Below are 12,944 nucleotides of genomic sequence, written 5' to 3' on the forward strand. Positions count from 1 at the left end.
TTTTCAGTATCCATTTATCCATTGGCGATTCATTTTCAAAATGCATCACAGATAAAGGGGATTATCAAATGACTCGAGCAGAACATTTCACTATGTGCAGATGATATGGTACTTTATATATCAGACTTGCTAATATTTTTTCTGTTAGTCTTTAATGCATTAGCAAAATTTTAATGGACATCTGGACACAAAATTAATTTGAATAAAAGTTTGCTTTCTCCAGCGAAATCTCTAGCACACCATACCAGACTGGACATCTTTTTGTTTATTCTATCAAAACATTTTTTAAGATATCTGGATATGAACATCATAACAAAATACAAACATCTTTTTCAACACAATTTTGATTACAGCATGGAAAAAAATCAAACCAGATGTTAACAAATAATGTCCTGCGGTGGGTTGGCACCCTGCCCAGGATTGGTTCCTACCTTGTGCCCTGTGTTGGCTGGGATTGGCTCCAGCAGACCCCCGTGACCCTGTATTCGGATTCAGCGGGTTAGACAATGGATGGATGGATGGATGTTAACAAATAAACGGTCTGCCCTCCATCCCATTTTAGTAGGGAGAATCAATACTGACAAGATGAACATCATTCATAAGCTTCTATGTCTGTTTCAGAGCATCCTTGTATATGTCAACAAGTCGTTCTTTAAGAAACCAGGCTCGATGATCACCTGTTTCATCTGGAATTTGAGATGTCCGTGCATTTTAAACATAATGGTGTAAATACCTAAGACAGAAAGTGACATGGCACTGCCTAACTTAAAATTTTATTTATTTTATTACTGGGTGGCAAATATACACACAATAAAGACCAGGAAATTTGTACAAAATAATGAATTTATACCAGCCTGTTCAGCAATGAAAATTAAATATTTCTGTTCTTCTTTCACCATTACACCAATAATGCAGTCATCCATCAGTCATTCAGAATATGGAACCAATGCTGAATACATTTCAAGACACAGAGGCTTTTACCTGTTGCTTCTCTTCATGATAATCACATTTTTCCGCCCTCTCAGACCTCTACACAGCATTTAATCTTTGGAAAACTCTCAAGATTAAGACACTTAGAGAACTGTATATAGATAATCTTTTTGCATTTTATGAACAATTTTACTTCCCTTCACTGATCTTATGGTACACTGGGGAAAGGACTTTTAAGTTATCATCTCAGAAAGGAGTGGAAGTCAACCGTACATAGAATAGCCTTTAGCTCTATATGCACCACACGCTCAATAATTCAACATAAACTCTTTAATCGATTTCACTTACCTCTTTCAAAGTTGTCCAAAATGTATCCAGGATAAGATCCATGTTTTGGAAGGCTCCAAATTAACATAATCTTGTAAAAAAAATATGTAAATGCCTATCGGCTAGCCTTGCTGTCACAATCACTCCTAACCTGTCAGCTGTGTTTGGTGGACTTCCAGAAAGGGTTAAAGTGAAGAAGAACAAATTAATTGTTATAGCTGGTATCACACTACTAGCACTCATTTTGCTCAGCTGGAAGAATCCCAACCCACCTATTCTTACTCAATGGTTAAGTGACATTCTGAATTATTTGAAATTATAAAACATCAAATTCTTGCTTAGATGATCTTTCTGGTGTTTTCCCTAGTTTGATTTTGAAGTTATTTTGTTTAGGTTTGTTGTATTGCAAAATCATAATTTTGTTATGTGACCTTATCTTTTCAACACAGGTGGAATTGTTACTGAGTTATATAAAGGATGCAGCCTGTGGAATTAAAAAAGAATTGGACAAGCTGAGCAACAATTTAATTTCAGAAGGAGTAAGTGTTAACCAAACAAAAATCTTTTATCACCAAAAAATATTTAAATATTAAGTACTTAGTAAGTTTTCTGCTTACAATTAGAAAGTAGAATTCTATCTTTATTTCTAAGATGCTTCTCTGTTCTGAATCCACACTACATAGACTGTCACATCTACCATCATAGACTGGGGATGATTTCTAATGTTAAGGTTTATGAGTCCAGCCAGTATTTCATGTCTAGAAAGGACATTGCTCCATCACACTGGCACATCATTGAATTCTATCTTATTGAAATTACTCCCATTAAGAAAGTCCTGTTGATCATTTTATGACACCAGGTTTACCTCACATTTGTCATGTGGTCTTTTCAGTAACCTACTGTAGATGGAATGATCTAGTAAATTTATTTTTTTGCTTGGAACATGAGGAGTTGTCCTGATATCTCCAGTCTACAGTCTACACTACAAAATTAATATGAAGGCTCACATTAGGGCCATGATATTAGTGGGAAGAAAATGTGTTATCCCTTTTAAACTGCAGTCTTTTTTGAGCCTGACCACATCCCTTTTCCCACAAGCAAACTGGTTATTGAGTATGACAGGAGCCAGAGTCCCTGGAATAAAGAATGATTACAGAATCTCAATGACATTTTGTTTTTCAAAAGACATAAGTGTGTAGCACAGTGTGTCATGTGGCCATGGCAAAACAGTGGACTGCTGTTTTGTTTTTAATTATTGAATTTAAGATTTGTAAGTGCAGGTGATTGTGAGGAAAAAAAGCCTTGCAGCTATGGAAGAAAAACCCCCGAGGAAGACAGGAATAGTTCAATCAATTATATTTTTATTCAATCACAGATGAGGCAGAAGAGCAAAGTTACATTTTTCAGTTGGCTTTTTATAAATTCGTCTTCCTCCCCATTCCCCTTACTTAATCAAAAAGCATAATATAGTTTTCTTAAGCATTTTATTTTATTACGCTAATAGACCATATGTTGTTATTTTTTTTTTACTTGACATATAGACCCTAAAGAAGGAAAGGTCATCTTTCCTGTGTCAAATAGATGTGTTCATATGAAAATTGTCTTTGGTCAGCTTACTGCACCCTGTCTTATGACAGACGCCTGTATGAATAGCCTGCCATTATAGCAGAACGGCTTTGTCAGTCTTTGTCAACCCTAAGTAGCTTACAAGCAGTTAATTTTTTTCTTTCACACAGCCATTGAGTTTTAATGCAGTACTATCTTGTTTAAAACCCTCTATTATCTATCTATATATATAATTCACTAAGGCAAGACGACCATGGAAAGCACGCCGGAAGGGGCGTGGATTCACTAAGCCGCCGACAAGTGAGACACCTATGGTGCACGCAGGAAGGAGCCACGCCCACCAACTCCAAGACCATTGGATATGACGACAACTCGCAGAGCCACGCCCACCAACTCAGACGCGACGACACAGAAAAAATAGCGTCATTTATATTCGTCTGTCGTAGAGGCAACATGCCCACGCTGACTGTTCATAGAGGCATGTTTCTCGCGGAGGTGAATCGCCATATGCAGCGTGTAAAACGGTTTGCGAGGGGTATCCCATGGGATCCTTAAAACATTCCTTTACAACTGAGGTTAAAACACACGACCGCATGCACCCTAGCAAACTGTTTTACACGCTACAAACAGCAATTCGCATCTGCGACAAACATGCGTCTTCTTAGATGCTCCTGCACTTTGTACTCACCCACCTCGCTATTACCGTGGTCGGGTGTCTTGGTGGATTATATATAGAAAGGCAGCCAAAACCGCACAGAGCAATGAAAAGTCTACGTGAGTCACAGGTGCATCTGGACTGTGCAAAGACAATGATTCGAGTGATGAGTTGGAGGTGGGCACATGAGCAAGCAGTGCATACTGAACGAGAAATCAGCAGACTAGCATGACGGAGGGAGCGGAGTGGATGTCCTTCTCCTCTCCTCCCGTTCCACCCTCCGCGCCACACGGACGATTGTGTGTTGGTTCGTTCCGTGCATTGGTTAAAACCCAATGAAGGAACCAGTCTTCAAAAACCAATAAGCCCTGTGCCTCTGTTTCATTACCGTCTCACCTGCTTCACCAATGCAGGCCCCGCGACATGGCAGCCAACCGGGTAACCAAAGTCTTTGGGTTCAGGGGGGAGTATGGTTACAAAGCTGAAACTTAAAGGAATTGACGGAAGGGCACCACCAGGTGTGAAGCCTTTCGCTTCATTTGACTCAACACATGAAACCTCACCCGACCCGGACACGGAGAGGATTGACAGATTGATAGCTCTTTCTCGATTCTGTGGGTGGTGGTGCATGGCAGTTCTTAGTTGGTGGAGCGATTTGGCTGGTTATTTCCGAAAACGAACGAGACACCCGCCTGCCAAATAGTTACACGACCCAACAGCGGTCGGCGACCAAATTCTTAGAGGGACAAGTGGCTTTCAGCCACGTGAGATTGAGCATTAACAGGTCTGTGTTGCACTTGTATGTCTGGTACTGCATGCGCGCTGCACTGAATGGATCAACGTGTGTCTACCCGGCGCGGTGAGGCGTGCATAAGCCGTTGAACCCCATTCGTGATGAAGACCGTGGCTTGCAATTGTTCCCCACGAACAAGAATTTCCCAGTACATGCGGGTCATACGCTCGCACTGATTTCGTCCCTACCCTTTGTAACCCAAACCATGGTCTGGTGACTTGGTGGATTATATATAAAAAAGCAGCCGGAACCGCAAAGAACAATGAAAAATCAACGTGAAAACCGACTGAGGCGGTGTTTGGAAAATTAACAGTCAACGTGACTCACAGGTGCGTGTGGACTGTACACAGACAGCGACTCAGGTAGGGAGTTGGGGGCGGGCACATAAGCGGGCAGTGCGTACTGAACGAGCGCTTTTCAACCCCGTCCTTCGCTTTGGAAGGAGAAGGCGCTACGGCGCTCCTCCAGTTTTCAGTCACGGACAATTGTATGTTGGTTCATAGCGTGCATTGTTGCAATGTTACATTTCTTTGTGGTTTATTAAATTACGGATTTTTCAAATGTTTATTTTTTCCTCTGTGCTTAAAAATCATTTAAAAAGCAGCCTGATTATGCGGCGTATGCTACGCCGCGAGTTGGCTAGTGTCATATAAATGTAATGCTATCTCATTTGAACATAAAAGCTGACTGTGGTCACAGTTATATATTGCTGAAACAAGATGTGTACAGTGACATGCAAAAGTTTGATCCCCCCGATCAAAATGATTGTTACTGTGAATAGCTAAGCAAGTGAAAGATAACCTGATTTCCAAAAGACATAAAGTTAAAGACATTTCTTTAATATTTTAAGCAAGATTATTTTTATATTTCCATCATTTACAGTTTCAAAATAACAACAAAGAAAAAAGGGCATGAAACAAAAATTTGGCGTTCCTTGCATGATCAGTTTTTAATAGCACCCCTTTGGCAAGTATCACTGGTTGTAAATGTTTTCTCTAGCCAGCTAAGAGTCTTTCAGGTCTTATATAGGTGATTTTCACCAATTCTTTTTTGCAAAAGGCTTTTTGTTCTTTATGATTCTTGGGCCTCTTGCATGTCCTGCTCTTTTGAAGTCTATTCACAGATTTTTGATGTTTAGATCAGGAAAGTGTGAAGGCCATCGCAAAACCTACCACTTGTGCTTCTTTAGATAGTCCAGTGTGGATTTTGAGGTGTTTTTAGTTTATCATCGTATTGTAGAAGCCAGCCTCTTTTATCTTTAGCATTTTTACAGACAGTTTGAGGTTTTCTTCTAGACTTTTCTGGTATTTAATTGAATATATTTTTCCTTCTACCACTGAAATGTTACTAGTACCACTGGCTGTAACACAAGCCAAAGGCATGATCACTTCACTCCCATGATTAACAGTTATAGAGGTGTTCTTTTCATGAAATTCTGTACCCTTTGTCTAATTTATGCAGGTGTCTCTGCACAGTAGAACAGTGCACTGCCACTCCAGAGTCTGCTAAATCTTCTTGAAGGTTTTTTGCAGTCAAACAGGAGTTTTGATTCCTTTCCAGCAATCCTATTGACAATTCTCTCTGAAAGCTTCTGCATGTGGCCAAAGATTTTCATCAGAATCACTCTGAATGTTAACTTTATCCATAAACCAAGGAAAACATCTCTTAGCGTGCCTTATTCAGCCCTAGATGCCCATACACTCAGCAACCATTGCATCTGCAAGTGACATCTGGTCACGTGGGTGGCAGTCAGATACCTTACATCTCCATGCAGAAAATCTTCAGTAGGATTGAGGAAATGAAAGCATGGTGGCAGAAATAATGACATTATCCTAGAATGGGCTTTACAATAAGCCATTCTGTGCCATGGCGAAAATGATGAAAGGCCAAGTTGTCCCATAAAATCACAAACTTTGGTAAATTTTGCCTGTCTTGCTTTCTTTCTGCTGAAAGCCTGCAAGAAAAGCACTAAGGCATGCTGTATTGTATTGGTCCAATAATGAGCTTATTCTGCTGCAATTAATCACCAGATATTGCAGCACACATGGTGATGTTACCCGATGCTTGGCTCCATTGCCTTCAAGCTCCATTATTGTCTTCAGTAAATTAGTAAATGAGCAAGGTACCATTAGTCACAAATTGCATAACTAACTGTCAAAGATCTCAAAGAAAAATGCCCGTACATGGTGTGTTATTAAAATGGCCTTAGATACCTTAACTAAACATATTGGTATCTGAGTTCTTTGACACGTTTAGAGTTCCTCTCAAAAGGACAGTGGACAACTGTTTCATCCTGATCTGATGTTTCTGGAGCACTTCTGAAATGGTTGTAGTGCTAACATTGTGAATGGTTGAAAATTTCTAAAAAATATTATCTCTAAACTATCCTTTTAATCCTTATAATTATAATTACCAACGTAACAATGGACTGCATGGCAGTAACCCGTGGGAAAACTGGATATTAAGGTTCAAGCTGTCTCACTTTTGGTTAAGACTACAAAATGACATGAAAAATTCAGAATCAATGTCTCCAAGGCGGGACAGTTAACTTTGTGAGCTGGAAATGTTAAAGGCCTGAATCACAGATTAATAAGTAAGAAAGTATTCTCTCAACTAAGGAAGTCTAAACGCTAAAATAGTATTTTTACAGGAGACCCACGTATTAAGCAAGGATCAGTTCCGGCTGCAAAAAGACTGGACTGGCCAAATGTTCCATTCCAGTTTTACAAAAAAAAACTAGAGGTGTGGGAATTTTCATACATAGAACAGTCTCATTACATCAGATGTAGTATCTGATCCTGAAGGGAGATACATAATTGTTATGGGTAATTTATTTAATTGTAAAGTGATTTTGATAAATGTCTATGTACCCAATGTGGATGATAGGGAATTCATCCAAAATGTATTTGCATCCATTCCCAATGTGAACACTCATAAAATTATAATGGCTGGGGATTTTAATTGTGTTTTAAATCCAGACCTAGATAGGTCTCCTGTTACAGGGGTGGTAACATCTAACACTGCAAAGACAATTACACAGTTTTTAACTGACCACAACTTATCAGACCCCTGGAGATTTCTAAACCCAAATTCAAAAACATATTCCTTCTACTAACCAGTGCATCATTGCTACTCAAGAATTGATTATTTTTTTGTAGATAACTATTTCTTGCCTATGATTAAATCCTGCAAGTACGACGCTATTGTTATCTCCAACCATGCCCCTCTGATCTTGGAGATAAAATCATTTTGCCCCACATACTTATCTTGCAGATGGCATCTTAACCCACTTTTATTAGCAGACAAGAACTTTACAGAATTTATATCAAAACAAATCAGTTTTTCTCTAGACACAAATATATCCTCAGAGGTCTCTGCAGGAATACTCTGGGAAACCCTGAAGGCCTTCGTAATAGGACAGATTATCTCAAAGCTTTCCCACAGAAAAAAACTGGAAACCAAGCAGGTATCAGAGCTAACCAAAGAAATTAATAGAATAGATCAAGAACATGCCAGTTGTCCAAGTGAGGCTCTTCATAGGAAAAGACAGGCTTTGCATTCAGAAGTCAACCTCTTGACAACTAAAGAAAATAAACAACTCAATTTTAAATCAAGACATCATTACTATGAACATGGAGAGAAAGCTAATAAGCTTTTAGCTCAACAAATCCACAAGCAAGAAGTTCGCAATGCAATCCCAGCAATTACCAACACAAATGGGGACATAATCATTGACCATAAAAATATAATGCACACATTTAGAGACTACTATAAATCCTTATATTCTACTGAGTTTAAAGAAGACAAGACACAATCTAATGCATTTCTGGATGCATTAGAGATACCACAAATAGATACTCTTAGTGCAGAGGAATTGGATAAACCGTTGGCAATATCAGAATTATTAGATGCTATAAAGTCACTTCAGAGTGGGAAAGCAGCAGGCCCTGATGGCTACCCTGCCGAATTTTATAAGAAGTTCTCCACTCAGCTAGCTCCCCTCCTATTAGCAACATTCACAGATGCTAGAGATAATAAAATTCTACCTCAAACTTTTCGTCAAGCATTAATCAGCATCTTTCCTAAACTAAATAAGGACTTATTACAATGTGCATCATACAGACCAATTTCACTTCTAAATAATGATGTTAAGATACTCTCCAAAGTCCTAGCTAGAAGGATGGAGAAAGTGCTGCCTTCAGTAATATCACAAGATCAAACTGGATTTATTAAAGGCCGACATTTAGTGTCCAATCTTCGTCACCTGTTAATGTAATATACTCACCCGCAAAGTCAAACATCCCAGAAATTTTATTATCCTTGGATGCAGAAAAAACATTTGATATGATTGAATGGAACTACCTTTTCACTACATTGGAGAAATTTGGGTTTGGCCCGAACATTTGTGCATGGATCAAACTACTGTATACCAATCCAGAAGCTTCAGTTTGTATTAACAACATTAATTCAGACTACTTTAAACTAGAACGTGGTACCAGACAAGGATGCCCCTTGTCACCACTACTTTTTGCAATCACCATTGAGCCACTGGCAGTTCACTGTTGAAATACTTATGAGATAAAGGGATTATCAGAGAAGGACTTGAACAGAAAATTTCTCTATATGCAGATGATATGGTACTGTATATATCAGAACCACAAAATACTGTGCCCGCAGTCCTAACAGCACTTACAGAATTTCAAAAGATTTCTGGTCTCAGAATTAATTTGAATAAAAGTGTGCTCTTTCCAGTGAATTCTCAAGTATGCAATATTAGATTGGACACCTTCCCTTTAATCATAGCAGATCAGTTTAAATACCCAGGGGTAAACATCACAAATAAACATAAAGCTCTTTATCAACAAAATTTCGCTGTCTATATGGAAAAAATCAAGCAAGACTTGCATAGATGGTCAACCCTTCATCTCACCTTAGCTTGAAGAATTAACATTGTTAAGATGAATGTCCTCCCTAAGCTTCTCTTTTTATTTCAAAACATTCCAATATACATCAATAAATCATTTTTAAGAAATTAGATTCAACCATAACCTTATTTATTTGGAATTCAAAACACTCACGTATTCAAAGATCGACCCTACAAAGACCAAAGGCAGAAGGTGGCATGGCTTTACCTAACTTTCCATTTTATTGCTTGGCAGCAAACATACTAGCTATAAAAACCTGGACATTGACACAAATAGATGAACATAGAAATAAAATCCTGCAGTACTTCTTTATATTCCTTGCTTTGCGCCCCAATAAACGCAAATTATCGCCAATATACTAATAACCCAATAGTGCTTCACTCACTCAGAATATGGAACCAATGTAATGTTCGCTGATGACACAGCTATTGTGGGCTGCATCAGGAGTGGGCAGGAGGAGGAGTATAGGAAGCTAATCAAAGACTTTGTTAAATGGTGCGACTCAAACCACCTACACCTGAACACGAGCAAGACCAAGGAACTGGTGGTGGATTTTAGGAGGCCCAGGCTCTTCATGGACCCCGTGATCATTAGAGGAGACTATGTGCAGAGGGTACAGACCTATAAATACCTGGGAGTGCAGCTAGATGATAAATTGGACTGGACTGCCAATACTGATGCTCTGTATAAGAAAGGTCAGAGCCAACTATACTTCCTTAGAAGTTTGGCATCCTTCAACATCTGCAATAAGATGCTGCAGATGTTCTATCAGACGGTTGTGGCGAGTGCCCTCTTCTTCGTGGTGGTGTGATAGGGAGGCAGCATAAAGAAAAAGGACACCTCACAACTGGACGAGCTTGTTAGGAAGGCAGGCTCTATTGTAGGAATGAAGCAGGACAGTTTAACATCTGTGGCAGAGCAACGGGTGCTAAGCAAACTCCTGTCAATCATGAAGAATCCACTGCATCAACTGAACAGTGTCATCTCCAGGCAGAGGATTAGCTTCAGTGACAAAAAGATGGAACTGACGTGCAGTAATTCTTCAATTATTTATAAAGACAATATATATAATTGTTCAAAGTTTATTCTTATCCAAAAAAAAAAAAAGAATATTCACTTAATAAGTCACCTGTACTTTCCTTAGTCATTGTGACTCTAGACCAGATTCTGGATGGCAGGGTAGTGTTCCGTTAGCTTTTCCCGAGCTCAAATTCCATAAACTAACAACAAAAATACTTATCGCTGCTTATAGAAAAGCTGACGTGCCTTTTATTAGCACTCACATTACAAGGAACAGCAGGACCTTAATGTCCAGGCACAGTGACGTTCCTACTTACTTAAATGCTAGTCTCGTTTTAAATTTGAGTTTGTCTTGTCCAGTCAATCAGTGACTTTTACAGCTGGACTCACTCTGGCATTTAAGTAATCACACTTGTATTAATTGGCCACAATATCTTGCATACAACATATAGATATTGTTCACACAATATATAACTTTTGGTCTCAAAATACCATATAAGACAGCTTAAGAAGATGAAAAAAACACTTTCCTCAACATGCTTCTTTAAATTTGAAGGTGAATTCCTGAAAGCAGAGATTTCTTTAGGTGCTGGCAGGCGCTGAAGGCAGTGCATTGTATCTGACTCATGTTTGCATTATATAGATCTGAACGAAGTGTTTAAATACGATTGTGAGAGAAATGCATATTCAATTTCCTTGTCTCAGCAGTGAGCAGGAAGTAGCGTGGGAACGATCTACAAAGCCGTGCAAGGGACGCTATAGTGCTTTTATTTGGAATGATATAAAGCATTCTATTGACTGCGTCTGAACAATGCTGAACTATGTATAACTTAAATTGACAACACATCTGATAGATTTCTTAAATGAATTTATATTAGTTTGGTCTGCATAATGAGTAACGAGTACTAACTGTAGCTGGGTAAAAGTATGCTAATTCAACCTAAAAATATAGTGGGGTAAAAATTAAATACACTTAAATAAAGTAACAAATAACTGTATTTCATTATGTTACGCCTCTGCCAGTGACTTAATTAAAACAGGTGAACATTTATACCCATTTATCCGTACTATATGAAACATTTATATTGGAGCACCTCTCTACTGCTTACTCATGTGGGTTTTGCGCAGGTTTTTGCAAGTGACAAACTTTTCGTATTTTAATATACTTACACGCTTCTCAACATGTTATTTTCAGACCATACAGTATATATAACCCAGTTAGAGTTATGGATTTATTTGAACTTGTTCCTGGTAAAAGCTGATTGTGTGAAGACTAGGGTGTGGCACAGAGACCCACACACAAGCACATCAACACAGCCATGGGTTCAAACAAAGGTAGATTATTATTAAAAATACTTTGTGTAAAGCCAATAAACCAGTTGTTTTCTCCTCTTTCTCTTTATCTCTCTCTCACCACCGTACTGCCCTCCTCCAGTTGACTGTTGTCTTCCTTCCTCCCAACTCACTTGGACAAGGCAGTGCAGTCCCTTTTATTGACGGTTTTGGAGTACTTCTTGTGCCAGGGCTTTTTCCCATTGGAAACACTTCTGGGTCATACAGAAGTCCCGAATAACAAGAAGTGCATCTCCCTCTTGTGGCACCCAGGGAAACCAGTACAGCTGTGCTTCCAGACTAGAATTCCCAGCATTCCTTGCTGGTTTCTTATCGGGTACCGATATGTAGGGCCCCTGATATCTAACATCCTGGAGGAACAAATATCCCCCAGAGACAGTCCTCCCCTGTCCGTCCCTTTTGGCAGGGATGTCCGTCCATCCATCAGGGGAACCTTTTTCGGGTAAGGCATCTTTTTTATCTCTCGACCAGGATGTCTGTCTGCTCACTTGGGGTCTCCCATCCAGGTAAGGAATCTTCCCCTCACCTGGTCAAAATGCCCATCCAACTCATGTGGCACTTACAATTGATAATTCAATTCATAACAGAAAGGTAACCTCATTTTGGCATATGGTGTTTCCTAATAGTCCAGATGAAAAAAATATGTTCACTTTCTGTTTTGAACATCGGATGTCTTTGTGTTTTCACATGTCTCTACAATGCACTTCTGAGCTGATCTAAATGCACATATTAAAAGGAAGGGACCTTGTTTTCATTTCTTACTCTGCAAAATTAAATTTTATAATGTTCTTCATCTAACCTTTTCCATTTCCACACAGCACAATTTAAGGGATGAAGTCTCTGCAGTCACTGAAGAATTAAATAAGCTGAATGGTATTCTGATTTCAGAAAGAGTAAGTGTTCTTTATTATTAAAGACACATTAAGTAAGAAATGCTTTAGAAGTGTTATCATTATATGACTTATCTGCTGTGTAAAAATACAGAGAAAAATAGATGGCATACCCTGTTTAATGTCCTAAATAAAAAATGAAATTCAGATATAAATAATGACAACTTTTGTCATTCTTGATGCTCCTGAGTTCCCACAATAATCCTGTAGTTTTGGAGCTCTGTCCTCTTCCAAAGTAGTTTCAACAAAAAATGGCAACTTTTCCTGCTAATTTTCCAACATTCCAGAGCAATAGAAACCATGTAAATAATGGTGCATCGCTGTTTTTCTGTCAAATCCCCACCTCCACCTCAGAGACAACCCGAACTATTTCCCCTGAGACATTCCCCAGGCTTATGGTATGACATTGCCCCCCACCTACCACACCTTCCAAAGAGATGAAGCTGCCCTGGTTAAGAGGTTGTGAACATGAAAAAGGGCATCTG

At 39.0% G+C, this 12,944-nt stretch overlaps 1 protein-coding gene across 5 annotated transcripts in view; it reads left to right on the forward strand.

Annotated features, from left to right (window-relative positions):
* Positions 1-12,944, forward strand: part of LOC120536903 — a 405,177-nt gene that overhangs the window by 277,462 nt on the left and 114,771 nt on the right. For all 5 annotated transcript variants that reach the window (XM_039765454.1, XM_039765455.1, XM_039765456.1 and 2 more), the window contains exons 21-22: positions 1,707-1,796; positions 12,388-12,462. In XM_039765454.1, coding sequence (XP_039621388.1) covers positions 1,707-1,796; positions 12,388-12,462 — 165 coding nt within the window. The remainder of the gene's footprint in view (positions 1-1,706; positions 1,797-12,387; positions 12,463-12,944) is intronic.

The sequence above is a fragment of the Polypterus senegalus genome, chromosome 10, assembly GCF_016835505.1.
Source record: "Polypterus senegalus isolate Bchr_013 chromosome 10, ASM1683550v1, whole genome shotgun sequence".
In the NCBI taxonomy this organism is placed as follows: domain Eukaryota; kingdom Metazoa; phylum Chordata; class Cladistia; order Polypteriformes; family Polypteridae; genus Polypterus; species Polypterus senegalus.